At 41.6% G+C, this 13,847-nt stretch overlaps 1 protein-coding gene across 3 annotated transcripts in view; it reads right to left on the minus strand.

Annotated features, from left to right (window-relative positions):
- Sin3a (SIN3 transcription regulator family member A) overlaps window positions 1-13,847 on the minus strand; it is an 80,607-nt gene that overhangs the window by 35,126 nt on the left and 31,634 nt on the right. For all 3 annotated transcript variants that reach the window (XM_045160381.1, XM_045160380.1, XM_045160379.1), the window contains exons 4-12: window positions 12,966-13,072; window positions 11,299-11,581; window positions 7,361-7,612; window positions 6,731-6,883; window positions 6,346-6,504; window positions 4,285-4,374; window positions 1,985-2,103; window positions 1,236-1,446; window positions 828-944 (exon numbers count right to left, since the gene is read on the minus strand). In XM_045160381.1, the coding sequence (XP_045016316.1) occupies window positions 828-944; window positions 1,236-1,446; window positions 1,985-2,103; window positions 4,285-4,374; window positions 6,346-6,504; window positions 6,731-6,883; window positions 7,361-7,612; window positions 11,299-11,581; window positions 12,966-13,072 (1,491 nt within the window). The remainder of the gene's footprint in view (window positions 1-827; window positions 945-1,235; window positions 1,447-1,984; window positions 2,104-4,284; window positions 4,375-6,345; window positions 6,505-6,730; window positions 6,884-7,360; window positions 7,613-11,298; window positions 11,582-12,965; window positions 13,073-13,847) is intronic.

Consider the following 13,847-nt stretch of genomic DNA (forward strand, 5'->3'; position numbering starts at 1 on the left):
CAAACCTGTAGCAACCCTACTTCTGCTCCTTTGGGATGTCGGGATTATAGGAATGTAACACCACCAGGTTCATTAAAAAAAATACACATATATATATTTTATTTTATTTATTTGAGGGACAGAGAGAGGGAGAAAGAGAGAGAGAATGGGCATGCCAGGGACTCCAGCCACAGCAAATGAACTCCAGACACATGTGCCACCTTGTTCACCTGGCTTACATAGGTCCTGGGGAATCAAACCCTGGGTCCTTCAGCTTTATAGACAAGTGTCTTAACTGGTAAACTCTTTCTCTAGCCCCAAGCTCATTTCTTTAATCTTTTTTTTTTTTTTTTCCCTCTCAAGGTAGGGTCTTACGGTGGTCCAGGCGGACCTGGAATTAACTATGTAGTCTCAGGGTAGCTTCAAACTCATGGCGATCCTCCTACCTCTGCCTCCCAAGTGCTAGGATTAAAGGCATGAGCCACCATGCCCAGCTCATTTCTTTAATCTTTTTAAAAAGCCTGGGCTAGAGAAATGACTTAGCACTTAAGATCCTTGCCTGCAAAGCCTAACAACCTAGGTTTGAATCCCCAGTACCCACATAAAACTACATGCAGAAAATGGTGGCTTACATGCATCCTGGGGAATCAAATCGGGGTACTTTAGCTTTGTAGGCAAAGGCCTTAACCACTAAGCCATCCCTCTGTCTGCCTGTCTCTCTCTCTGTCTGTCTGTCTCTGACTCTCTCTCTCTTTATATATATATGTCAACACTCAGGTAACATTTAAGATACTCTTGCATTTAGCATCTTCCTATTCTCTTAAAATCCAAATGACAAAGGAGGTTACCTCAAAGCGCTCATCTTCACAACGATAAATATGTTCTTCATACTGAGTTTTCTTGGAACTAACAAAGGTGGAGTCCTCAGACCATGATGGGAAGGAAACCCAGGTATCATTTAAAACCTTTGAGTAGAAAAGGAGAGACTGAAAAGCACATCAACACTTTCTGGTGATTAAACACCCTCAAAAAAATATATATAAAACTCAAGGGAGGAAAAGAAAACAGCATTACTCAACAAACTACACGTTTACCAAGTTTACAAAAAGATATTAGGAAGTAAAAAGTTCTGAATGAGTATAAGAAATTTTATTTTGAAGAGAAGGTTCTTAATTTCATCATTCATAAAAATTCTGAAACCTTTGTATCACCATTAGCTTTCAGGAGAAGCTTGAGGATGCCAGGCAGGTCCTTACCTCTTTACAGAGAGGAGTCCGACCTGTGCACTTGGGCTGCTGATAACTCTTTGGAAGGGCTCGGTAGCTGGAGCCTAGCCGTTTACAAGAGGCATAGTCTATCTCCATGGCAATGCCCTCTGTAGCTCGCTCCTTTGGGAAGGTTTCCAAATGTACAGACTCCTTATAGCCCAGGAAGTTTTTAAACCAATTAAACAATTCAGGAAATTTCCTGAAGAAACAAATCAAAAACTAATAAGCAATTAAAAGCAGGATGCAATTATGAAATTTAGCTACTACCATTTGTTGCTGGATCAGAATTTTGCTGCCAGTGACAAATTCCAATAAATTAGTTCTGACCTAAGAAGCATTGCTTCTTAGCATTTAGGTTCCCCTTTCTCATAAGGTGCTCTGGGATCAGTAATGGTAGTAAGGCACAAGTCCCATGAAAGTGGGCAATAAAGAGCCACTCTTTGGAGCAAGAATATTGCTTCAGTATTCACATAGTTCTTAGGTTGTTAAATGTAGTCAGGATTCTAGACCCTGTGAGGAAGCTATCTCCATAAACATTCATCAAAGTCAACTGGTACTTCACAGCACTCCAGTTTTTCATCTTGAAAGCTTAGCTACAGGCCTACTTAGGGCTCTTCTGACAAAGGCATTTGAGCCAACTGACTATCAATTCCCGTTGCCTACCATACTCTCATAACTCAGTTATCACCTCATCTCTGCTGATGGGCAGTAGGGACTACACTCCTTATTTCACTTACCCCAGAAAAGGTGAGACTAGTTGTACAAGCTCGGCCCGAGAGATCACCTCTTGGTTAAAGATAACAAGACAGCGCAGGAAGTTTTCATAGGCCTCCGCACTCCTTAGAGCCTTCCGGACCTTATGAAAACAACCAGAAGAAAACTGGTTACATGAGGAATTGGATTCCTAGACCTGATATATGTTGATCCTAAGAAATCAATGTTACTTTGCTTGGATATGATAGTCTATGTTTGAGGAAAGAAAAGATCTTAAATGTACACTCACTAGGAACTGGGAACTGCTGAAGCGGGCTCAGTGGCTAACGGCACCTGTGTCTGCAAAACCTGCTAGCCCAGTACAATTTACAAACTACCCACATGAGCTGAACACAGAAAAATGGTGCAAACACCTGACATTTATTTACAGCAGCAAGCAGACCTGGAATGCCCATACACATATGCAAATAAAAACTAAAAACTAAGTAAAAGCTGGGTGTAAGACAATGACATCAAAATAAGAGACTGATTGAGAGGAGGAGGAGATATGATGGAGAATGGAATTTCAAAATGGAAAGGTGGGAGGGAGGGCATTACCATGGGATATTGTTAATAATCATGGAATTTTTTAATAAAAAAAGTTTTAAAAAATCATTTTCTTTCGATTAAGAAAACTTAAACATCTTTTTAAAAAAAATGAACATTTTAATATTCCAAAACCTAAAAATGTTTAGGTATACAGAAACAAAAACTGGCTATATACCTAACCTAAGTTTGAGTTTCAAAAGTGAATTGTTAGCATTATGGCCTGTTGGTGTGGATTAGACTCACCAAGTCCAGCTCTACATTTTCAGATTATTTTTCTAAATTAGCAGAAAATACATGAATTGTAGACTTTTGAATCTATAGATGCAGAACTCCTTGATGTGGAAGGCCAACTTTCATATATGTATTTATTTATTTAAAAAAAAAATTTAGAGCCAGGCGTGGTGGCCACACCTTTAATCCCAGCACTCGGGAGGCAGAGGCAGGAGGATTGCCATGGAGTTCGAGGTCACCCTGAGGTTACATAGTAAATTCCAGGTCAGCCTAAGCTAGAGTAAAACATTACCTGGGGGGGGGGGGAGGAATTATTTGCAAGCATAGAGAGGCAGAGAGAGAGGTGAATGAATATAAATGAATAAGAATGGACATGCCAGTTACCTAGGTGATGATTAGCAGACACAATTAGACACAGAAGAGCCAAAGCATGACACCACACAACTAGGTGCACATCAGTAATTTTAATTCCCAACTATTCCTTAGAAACACTGGGGATCTTTGAAAACATTCGATCCAAGATCAGTTCTTAAACCAGACATGGTGGCTCAGACCTATAACCCCACTTGGAGGTAGCGGCAGCAGGATGATGTCAAGGTCATCCATGGCTACATGAAATCAAGCTTCAAAACAACCAAAAGACAATTCTCGCCAACCCCGTATCTTTTTTGAGAAAATATTATTTATTTATTTATTTGAGAGAGAGGAGGAGGCAGATAGACAGCAAGAATGGGCGTGCCAGGGCATCTAGCCCTGTTCTGCAAATGAACTCCAGACTCATGCACCACCTTGTGCATCTGGCTTACGTGGGTCCTGAGGAACTGAACCTGGGTCCTTTGGCTTTGCAGGCAAACATGTTAACTACTAAGCCATCTATCCAGCCCTCAAACCTGTATCTTAAAGTGCGAAACAGGTAAGTATCAGAGCAAGTAGATTAAGCATTGTAGCCCAGTGACAGAGTACATGCCTGGGTTCAGGTAGCACCAAAAGAAAAAAGTTGAGTTCTTATCAACTGTTGTAGGTTAGCTAAATGTTGTGGCACATACTGAATTCTCAACACTTGGGAGGCAGAGGCAGGAGGATTAGAAGTTCAAGACCACCGTGGGCACATTGCCCAATTCTGTATCAATTTATTCCCCAAATTAACCTAATCACAGTTGATGCTTTTGAAGCAAAACCTACTTGAGAACTGGATGATTTTATTTTGTCATTAACAAATATAAAAAGTTGTCTAGGGCTGGAGAGATGGCTTAGCAGTTAAGGCCCTTGCTTGCCTGCAAAGCCTAAGGATCCAGATTTGATTCTCCAGTATCCATGAAAGCCAGATGCACAAGGTGATACATGCACCTGGAGTTCATCTATAGTGGCCATTGGCCCTAACATGCCCTTTCTCTATTGCTATCTGCCTCTTTCTCTCTCAAATGAATAAAATATTTTTTTAAAACTTGCCTATAATTATAGATGTTATCAATAAAAAAGTTTGAAAAAATTAAACATCACTTACCTTGTCAAAAAATAATGATTCAGTTCCAACACCATGCTTGCTGGCATCTGCTATAGATGATTCCTTTAGGCTAAGCAGCTTGGGTTTTTTCTGCAAAGGAGAAATAACAAACATGTAATATTCAAAATAGTATACTTCTCTTGAATTTTACTAAAATGGTTCCACAACTATCTACTAATAATTTGTAACAAATGGGAATTCAATCATTAACTTTTCATTCTATGATTCCTATGCTTTTCTCTACTTTAGTTTGCCTGACAGTATTTCTTCATAAGAGACTTAGGGCATTTTAGTCCTGAAATGTCCTCTGTAGCATCAATGTGGCAAATACTTATAACTAGTATCCTCATCTTTTTCAGAGGCCAAAACTAATTTTATTGGAATCCAATGCCAAACTAGCTTCTTCTACCATTTAAGAAAGAAGAGGATGGTTATAAAAAGGGCCAGCACACATTACCTGGCACAGATAGAAATAAATCTTTAGACCTTAATATTTCAATTTAAAAAATTTATGAAAATATGGGCAGGAGAGATGGCTTAGTGATTAAATTGCTTATTTGCAAAACCTGACAGCATAAGTTCAATTCCCCAGTACCCACATACAGCCATATATGCAAAGTGACACGTGTCTGGAATTCGTTTGCAGTGGTGAGTGGCACTAGTAGCTACCAGTATGTTCCCCTCCCACAACCATTTGAAAAATAAAACCTTAAGAAAAATTTTTTAAAAGTATCATTTAGGACTGGAGAGATGGCTCAGTGGTTAAGGTGCTTGCCTGAGAAGCCTAGGGACTCATGTTCAACTCTCCAGGTCCCATGTAAGCCAGATACATAACGATACAAGCATACAAGGTTGCTCATGCACACAAGGGGGCACATATGTCTGCAGTTTATTTGCAGTGGCTGGAGGCCCTGATGCACCAATTCTCTCTCACACATTAAAAAAAAAGAAAAAGAGGGCTGGAGAGATGGCTTAGCGGTTAAGCGCTTGCCTGTGAAGCCTAAGGACCCCGGGTCGAGGCTCGGTTCCCCAGGTCCCACGTTAGCCAGATGCACAAGGGGGCGCACGCGTCTGGAGTTCGTTTGCAGAGGCTGGAAGCCCTGGCGCGCCCATTCTCTCTCTCTCCCTCTATCTGTCTTTCTCTCTATGTCTGTCGCTCTCAAATAAATAAATAAAAAATGAACCAAAAAAAAAAAAAAAAAAGAAAGAAAAAGAAACAAGTACAGTGTATTTTCCTAAGACCCATGTTAGCCAGATGCACAAGGTTACGCAAGTGTCCGGAGTTCGTTTGCAGTGGCTGGAGGCCCTGGTGCACCCATTCTTTGCCTGTCTCTCTCTCTCCCCCCTCTTTCTCTGTCAAATAAATAAGTAAATAATAAAATATTTTTTTTAAGGGAAAGAAAGCTGAGCACAGTGGTGTATACCTATAATCCTTAGAGGCAAAAGGATTGTGTTAAGTTCATAAAGTAGGTGGGAACTGTAAGCTCCCAAGATAATGTTCCCACCTGTGGGCCATTAGGTATAGAAGTGAAGAGATTCAAGAGTGAAGCTTAAGGACTCATGTTTGACTCCCTAGGTCCCACATAAGCCTGATGTACAAGGAGATGGAAGCACACAAGGTTGCACATGCGCACAAGGTGGCGCCCCTAGAACACCAATTCTCTCTCATTAAAAAAAAAAAAAAAAAAAAAAGGTGAAGCCAGGCGTGGTGGTGAACATCTTTAATTTAATCTCAGCACTTGGGAAGCAAAAGTAGGAGAATCACCTTGTGTTTGAGGCCACCCTGAGGTTACACAGTGACTTCAAGGGACAGCCTGGGCTAGAGTGAGACCCTACCTCAACCTCCCCACCCCCCAAAAAAAAAACCCTCAAAAATGCAAAGTAATAGGTACTCTAATATTGTTTATTTATGCATATATATTTCCAAGCTTTGTTCTAAGTTTCTATTTCAACTTGTTCTAAATATCCAGGATCCAACTGTCTGGCTTAGGGTACACACACAGACCACTCCTGGAGCACTTTCTCCCAGAGTGTAAATGAGAAGGTCCAACCCACTCTCACCTTCACCGGAGGAGTAGTGCCTGTTCCAGAGTGCCTGCGGATCTGGCAGCCATTCTGACTGGGCCGCTGTGGCTTGTTATTCAGTTGGGGCTTCTTCACAGTGCCTCCATGGTCGTTTCTCACAGAATCAACCTTCTCAGCAGTTGTTTTGCTTAAAAGCTGTGAGATACATGAAAATGATATTCTGACCTAAGCAATACTGTCTAGGAAAAGTGCCCTTTTCATTATACCTTTCAATCATACATACATACAACTAATTTGAAAGCTGTAATACATTAATACATGTAAACACACACACACACACACACACACACACACACGCACACGCACACGCACACGCACACAAATAATCCTGAATAATACAGTTTATCTAAATGAAACTTACCACTGAGCTGTTGGCATCTGGTAGGAACTGACCAAACTCTGACAACAGGTCTTCCTGGTTTTTAAAGAGACGAGCCACTTGAGCATATACTTCCTGCTCAGTCAAAGCTGGCGTGTAGTTCCCTCCAGCTTCCTTGGCATTCCGCTGCTCTTTCTAAGAAATGACAAATGGGAAGAGAGGGTATCAAGGGATATCATTTTTAAGACCATTCCACTGAACATTTAACTTTCTAGAATATTTGACAGTCAATGGTTATGTTAGCTACTTAGCTACACTAAAGAGAGTTCTCAATACCTCTTTTGATCACAGTCTTTTAAGATGAGAAACAAGATGCTAATGATAATTTTCTATAAAACCAGCATAGAAAATCTGAATGTCTGGGGTGGGGGACAGGTACTAAATTGATAAAATATTAATTTCTCCTATTACAAATTAATCAAGCTACACAAACTGTCCTCTAAACTTCCAATATGAAACAGATATCCACTTCATAGACAGTGATTTAAAAAATCTTGACTAGATGCTACTGGGCATCTAGTCTGGCAAGCAAAACTGACTTTTTCCAGTAAGAACTAGTGGACAAAATGGTTATTTATGTTCTGCTCAAAGTAGATACCCTCATCGTCTTACCTGGTATGTGTGCAAAATCTCCAAGAATGCTTTGTAGATGTCTGGTTGGCCCTGGAATCTGTTTTTAATCTTATTAACATAGTTGATGGCATGATTAAACTCCACAGGCTGATTGTTCTGCAAAGATGGGGCCGTTCCCAACGAGATTGTCACTGGTGTGTGAGGCTGGACCGGTGGAGAACGTGGGGATGCATATGGTGGGAGTGGGGGAGTCTGTTGACTGGCTGGAGTATGTGCTTGTAGTTGGGAAGGCTAAAAAGGAAAAAGTCTTTATTTTCCTCAGGAGCAGAGATGGTTAGACAGTGGGACTATAGTTCAAACCAAAAAGAAGAAAGGCATCTGATTAGCTGATACCCATCATTTATTTTTCAGGCAAACCCACTTTAGCTCAACTCAAATCATATAGGATAGAGGTAGGCAATGAAACTTCACAGATTCTAACAAGTATCTTAGTTTCAAATCTTCTCAACACAACCTCAAAACAGGAGCCATTCCTAATGATCAGGGAAGAATTTTGATATCCAACTTTTAAGCTCACTAGATTAACACGTGTAAATATTAAAAAAAACATTCATTCCCAGGACTTGGGATGCAGAGGTAGGTGGATCTCCATGAGTTCGAGGACACCCTGAGAATACATAGCTAATTCCAGGTCAGCTTGGACTGGAGAGAGACCGTACCTCAAATCCCCCCCCCCAAAAAAATGCATTCATGAGCCGGGTATGGTGGCACACGCCTTTAATTCCAGCACTCGGAGGCAGAGGTAGGAGGATCGCAGAGAGTTTGAAGCCACCCTGAGACTACATAGTGAATTCCAGGTCAGCCCAAGCTAGAGTGAGACCTTACCTTGAAAAACCAAAAACCAACCAAACTGAAAAATACATTCATATAGATTGTTTTATTTAAAAAATTTCTTTAAAGTTTTTATTTATTTATTTATTAGAGACAAAGAAAGGGAGAGAGATAATGGCATGCCAGGGCCTCTAGCCAATGCAAATGAACTCCAGATACATGTGCCACCATTGTGCATCTGGCTTCTGTGGGACCTGGAGAATCAAACCCGGCTCCTTAGGTTTCACAGGCAAGCGCTTTAACTGCTAAGCTGTTTTGTTTTATTTTTGGTTGTGTGTATGTGGCCCTTGGAGTGTCCCATGCTCTTGGCCTGTGGGTGGGTGGGGGGAGTGCATTCTCCTGTAGTGGCCAGATTATTGAACATCTTATTCCATTGCTCTACCACCTAATTTTATTTGAGCTAGCCACTTATTGATCACAGGGTTTATTTTATTTCATTTTTCAAGCTCTGGTAATTCCTTGGCCTCTGCTTCCTGCTGGACCGAGTATACAGAAGTGTAGAGCCACATCCAATTGATTATGTGGATCCTGGGACTCACACTCAAGCAGTCTCTCTGGCCCTCACAGGTCCTCATGCTTGCACGGGGAGTGCTCTTAACCACTGAGGCATCTCTCCAGGCTATCACGTAAATTTTTAATGTCAAGGATGACAACATCTCAACTGTTGCAAAACTTGCATATAAAATGTCTTCCAGCTCAGCTCTGTTCAATAGATTCTATGAAATGATGGAATGTTCTTTGTACTGGTTTGTAAGCGTTACCACATGTGGTTCCTGCATGTATGAAATGAGGCCACATCAGCTAAAACATTGAACTTGCCTTAACTAACAAATAGAGCATGTGGCTGGAGACGCCTGCGTCAGTGCAGCTCTAGATCAAGAGTCCCTCCTCCCCACCTTCCACTTGGCTTGAAATGTGCTATTTGCAAATGGAGTGCCTTTTTGTTGTGTTTCCTTTGTGTTCAAAAGACAAGGGTCTCGGGCTGGAGAGATGGCTTAGCGGTTAAGCGCTTGCCTGTGAAGCCTAAGGACCCCGGTTCGAGGCTCGGTTCCCCAGGTCCCACGTTAGCCAGATGCACAAGGGGGCGCACGCGTCTGGAGTTCGTTTGCAGAGGCTGGAAGCCCTGGCGCGCCCATTCTCTCTCTCTCCCTCTATCTGTCTTTCTCTCTGTGTCTATCACTCTCAAATAAATAAATAAATAAAATAAAATTAAAAAAAGACAAGGGTCTCGTGTTTCCCAGGCTGGCCTTGCACTTGCTGTGCAGGCAAGACCTTGAACTCCTGATCTTCCTCCAGATCTCGAAGTGGTAGGATTACAGCCATGCACCATCCCTTGCCTTTTTGTTTGTTTGTTGTTTGTTTTTTCCTTTTAAAAATTACTTATCCAAACCGGGCGTGGTGGCGCACGCCTTTAATCCCAGCACTCGGAAGGCAAAGGTAGGAGGATTGCCATGAGTTCAAGGCCACCCTGAGATGACAAGAGTTAATTTCAGGTCAGCCTGGACCAGAGTGAGGCCCTACCTCAAAAAACCAAAAAAAAAAAAAAAAAAATTACTTATCCAGAAGGTTGTACCACCTTATGTAGCTGGCTTATGTGGGTACTAGGGAATTGAACCTGGGGTCCTTAGGCTTTGCAGGCAAGTACTTTAACTGCTAAGCCATCTCTCCAAGAATTTTTTTTAATGTTTTTTATTTATTATTTATTTGAGAGAGAAAGGGTTTACACAGGGCCTGTAGAAGACAAATGTGCCCCCTTGTGCTAATGCTTACATGGGTTCTGGAGAAGAACCGAAGTGTTTAGGCTCCACAGGCAAGCACTTAAAACCACCAAGCCGTCTTGACAGCCTCCCTCGCTTTCTTTGGTTTTTCAAGCGAGGGTCTCACTCTAGCCCAGGCTGACCTGGAATTCATGATGTAGTCTTAGGGCGGCCTTGCCTCCTGAGTGCTGGAATCAAAGGCATGCACCACCATGCCCAGCATTTTTTTTTTTTTTAATGAGTCAGGGTCTCATATAGATCAAGCTGGTCTTGATTGATAAGTGCTGGATTTACAGGTGTGTGCCATGATGCCTAGCTCAGCAATGACTTTTAGAAAGTGATTATCATTTCAGTATAGCCTAATTTGATAAAATACCATTTCCAAACTGGGTATAATAGCACCTACAGTCTAAGCCACTAAAGAGGATTGAGGCAGGAAGTCCAGAATTTTAAAATTCTTATTTATTTACACATGAATATGTGTATGCATGCCAGTCTTTAAATGCTGCAAATAATACATGTCCGGCTTTACAAGGGCTACTAGGGAACTGAACCTAGCCTGCAGGCTGTGCAAGCAAAGCTGTCTCCCCAACCCCAGGATTTTACGACCAGCCTAGGCAAAACAGAAGAATGAAAAAAAAAAAAAAAATTAAAAGAAAAATAAAGCAAGCCAGGCGTGATGGCACATGCCTTCAATCCCAACACTCAAGAGGCAGAGGTAGAAGGACTGCTGTGAGTTCAAGGCCACTCTGAGAATACAGAGTGAATTCCAGGTCAGCCTGAGCTACAGCGAGACCTACCTCGAAAAAACAACAAACCATAAAAACCCTAAAATAAAACAAAACAAAAAAAGCAAAACCATTCATGACTGTGTTGTCAAAGAACTAAAAAGCCACCAGTGAGGGCTGGAAAGATGGCTTAATGGTTAAGGCACTTGCCTGAAAAGCCTAAGGACCCAGGTTCAACTCCCCAGTATCCACATAAGCCAGATGCACATGATGGTACGTGCATCTGGAGTTCGTTTGTAGTGCTTAGAGGCCCTTGTGTGCCAATTCTCTCCCTATCTGACCCCCCCCAAAAATAAATAATAAATAAAAAAAATTTTTTTAAGTCAACATGCCCATGTATATTAATTAAGCAGAAGCTGGGGACAAAAGAATACTATAGGTTGTTGGTACATTGGCTATGTGGTAATACTGAGCTGTCTGCATCTTCCCTGATGACACCCTTATAAATTCGTGTATTTGCCTGAGTCTTACACGTGGGAAGTGGCAGGCCATGCTTCTTAGGGACTCTTTTCACATGGTGCAGTATTTCCCAAGAGCTCACCTTGTTCACTTTGGCAGGTGTGGGCTGGGGAGCTGGCTGCGCAGGAGCTGGGGTGGACTGGGCTGAAGGCTGAGAAGGATGTTGGGGTGGAGGCTGTGGCTGTGGCTGTATGCCATGGGCGGGGATTTGATGAACCTGGCCAGGAGTTGTCACGTTCACCATGTCATTGGTTTGCACCTCGATCTTGTAGCCGGGAGGCAAGAAGGTGTTAAAACCCATGATCAAGTCAGGGTGCCCTTTGAACAGCTGGGACACACGGCTAATCACCCCCGGAGTATCGATGCTGGTTTAAGAGAAAGGAAAGGATGGAAGAGAAAGTTAACTTTATACTAGGTTTGCTCTGAACAGGGAAAGAGGTAAAAACCCACGTGTATACTATAGTATTCAATGACAAAGAACTCTGAAATTCCAAAGCCATTTAACTTTAGAGACAAGAGCCATATACAATTTTCAACAAAATAGATCTTCATGACAAGAATTCTACCAAGTATGTGTGGAGAAAAAACTAATTCTACCAGGCAATACCTAGTATGAGATACGTAAGTATAATGTGCTTGCATTGCTCAGGTTAAAAGTTAAAAGTAAGCCAGCCATGCCAGAGTTATCAGGCATCTTTCTTCCTTCCTTTTTTTGGGGGAGTGGGTGGGCATCCAGGTAGTGTCTCTAGCCCAGGCTGACCTGAAATTCACTAGGTGGTCTCAGGGTGCCCTCAAACTCACAGTGATCCTCCTACCTCTACCTCCCCAGTGCTGGGATCAAAGGTGGGTGCCACCACACCTGGCTATCAGGTATCTTATAACAATTAAAAAAAAAAACCAAAAAACAAGTAGCCCAAATAATTACTAATGTTACCTCCTTGATTAAAATAAGTGTTAAGGGCTGGGTGTGGTGGCACACGCCTTTAACCAGCACTCAGGAGGCAGAGGTACGAGGATCACCATGAGTTCAAGGCCACCCTGAGACTACATAGTGAATTCCAAGACAGCCTGGGCTACAGCAAAACCCTACCTCGGGGGTGGGGATGGGAGAAGAGAAGCACTAAGAAAACAGGAAACAAAAGTCTAATGAGCTTCCGCGTGAGAATGAAAATACTTAGTAGCAGAGGCCAGTAAGTTAAAAAGGAGACATAAAGGGAAAAGGAAGGGAGGAGGGTACTTAATAGGTTGATATTGTATATGTGTAAAGACAATGATTGTGATGGGGAGGTAATATGATGGAGAATGAAATTTCAAAGGGGAAAGTGTGGGGGGGAGGGAGGGAATTACCATGGGATATTTTTCATAATCATGGAAAATGCTAATAAAAATTAAAAATAAATAAATAAATCAAATTTAAAAAAAGAAAGACAAAAAAAAAGTCTAATGACCAATATACAGCCCTCTGTGGGGGTGCATGGCTATAAAACCAGCAGTAAGGGGCTGAGGCAATATGATAATGGAAAGAACAAGGTTATATAACAAGATCTGTCTCAAAAATGTGCCCCCCAAAAAAAGTTAAAGGGGGAAGATACACACACACACACGCGCGCACACACACACACACACACACTCTCTCATTCTTGAAAGCTGAATCTCAAAAGGGGACATCCAGCAGATGAAGGATGTAGTACATTCTCTAAAACCCACATGCCAAGTACAAACTTGCGTGCAACCACATATATCTTTTACCTCTGAGATTTAAATTCTTTCATGATATCAAGGAAATCATTGTAGACCTGAGGTTGACTACCAAACTGCAGCTTCACCTGGTCAAGATAGGACAGTGCATCTTCCACCTAAAGCATGGATAAATTTCAAAGTTATAAAGGGCCCATATGGAAATTTAAAAAACAAATGAAAGAGTCATTCATGCCCAAATAATGTGTGTGTGTGTGTGTGTGTGTGTGTGTGTGTATATATATATACACACACACATATATACACATTATATATATATACATATATACACATTATATATATATATATATATGAATGAAATATTACAAATTAGTATGGGTGGATACTAATAATAATATTTAATTTTAAAACTAAGGACCAGCTGATACAATCTGCAGCCTTGCCTTGGTTAATTCTAGAGCGGAAGAATGAGGACTGATACTTCTTCATTTCACAAGTATCTAATAAGATGTATGGCATGGGCATGTGTGGCCATACCCTGCCATTTACATAGGTTCTGGATATTTGAACCTCTTGGTTCCAATGCAGGCACTAAGGGCAGAGTGACAAATTCATAACCCCGATCTTCTGAAGTCTGGTCATATTAAAGTCTGGACACAGTACCACAGCGAGGTGCCAGAAGACAATCACTGAATGACATGAGAGCACATGGAAACAGCAGCACTCCGCTCCAACAGGCGAGGCTAACCGAGGAGGCGATACATACACTGAGAACAAGCTACCAATAGTGAAAGTCCATGAAGACCATTACGAGACAGAGAATGGGCAAAACAGCAGTCAGATACCATGTGGCACATTTGAAAAACCAAAAACAGTTTCATCTGGCTAGAAGACAAATACTGTTAGGAATAATAACAAAATAAAAGCAGAAGC

Source organism: Jaculus jaculus, chromosome 10 (genome assembly GCF_020740685.1).
Source record: "Jaculus jaculus isolate mJacJac1 chromosome 10, mJacJac1.mat.Y.cur, whole genome shotgun sequence".
In the NCBI taxonomy this organism is placed as follows: Eukaryota; Metazoa; Chordata; class Mammalia; order Rodentia; family Dipodidae; genus Jaculus; species Jaculus jaculus.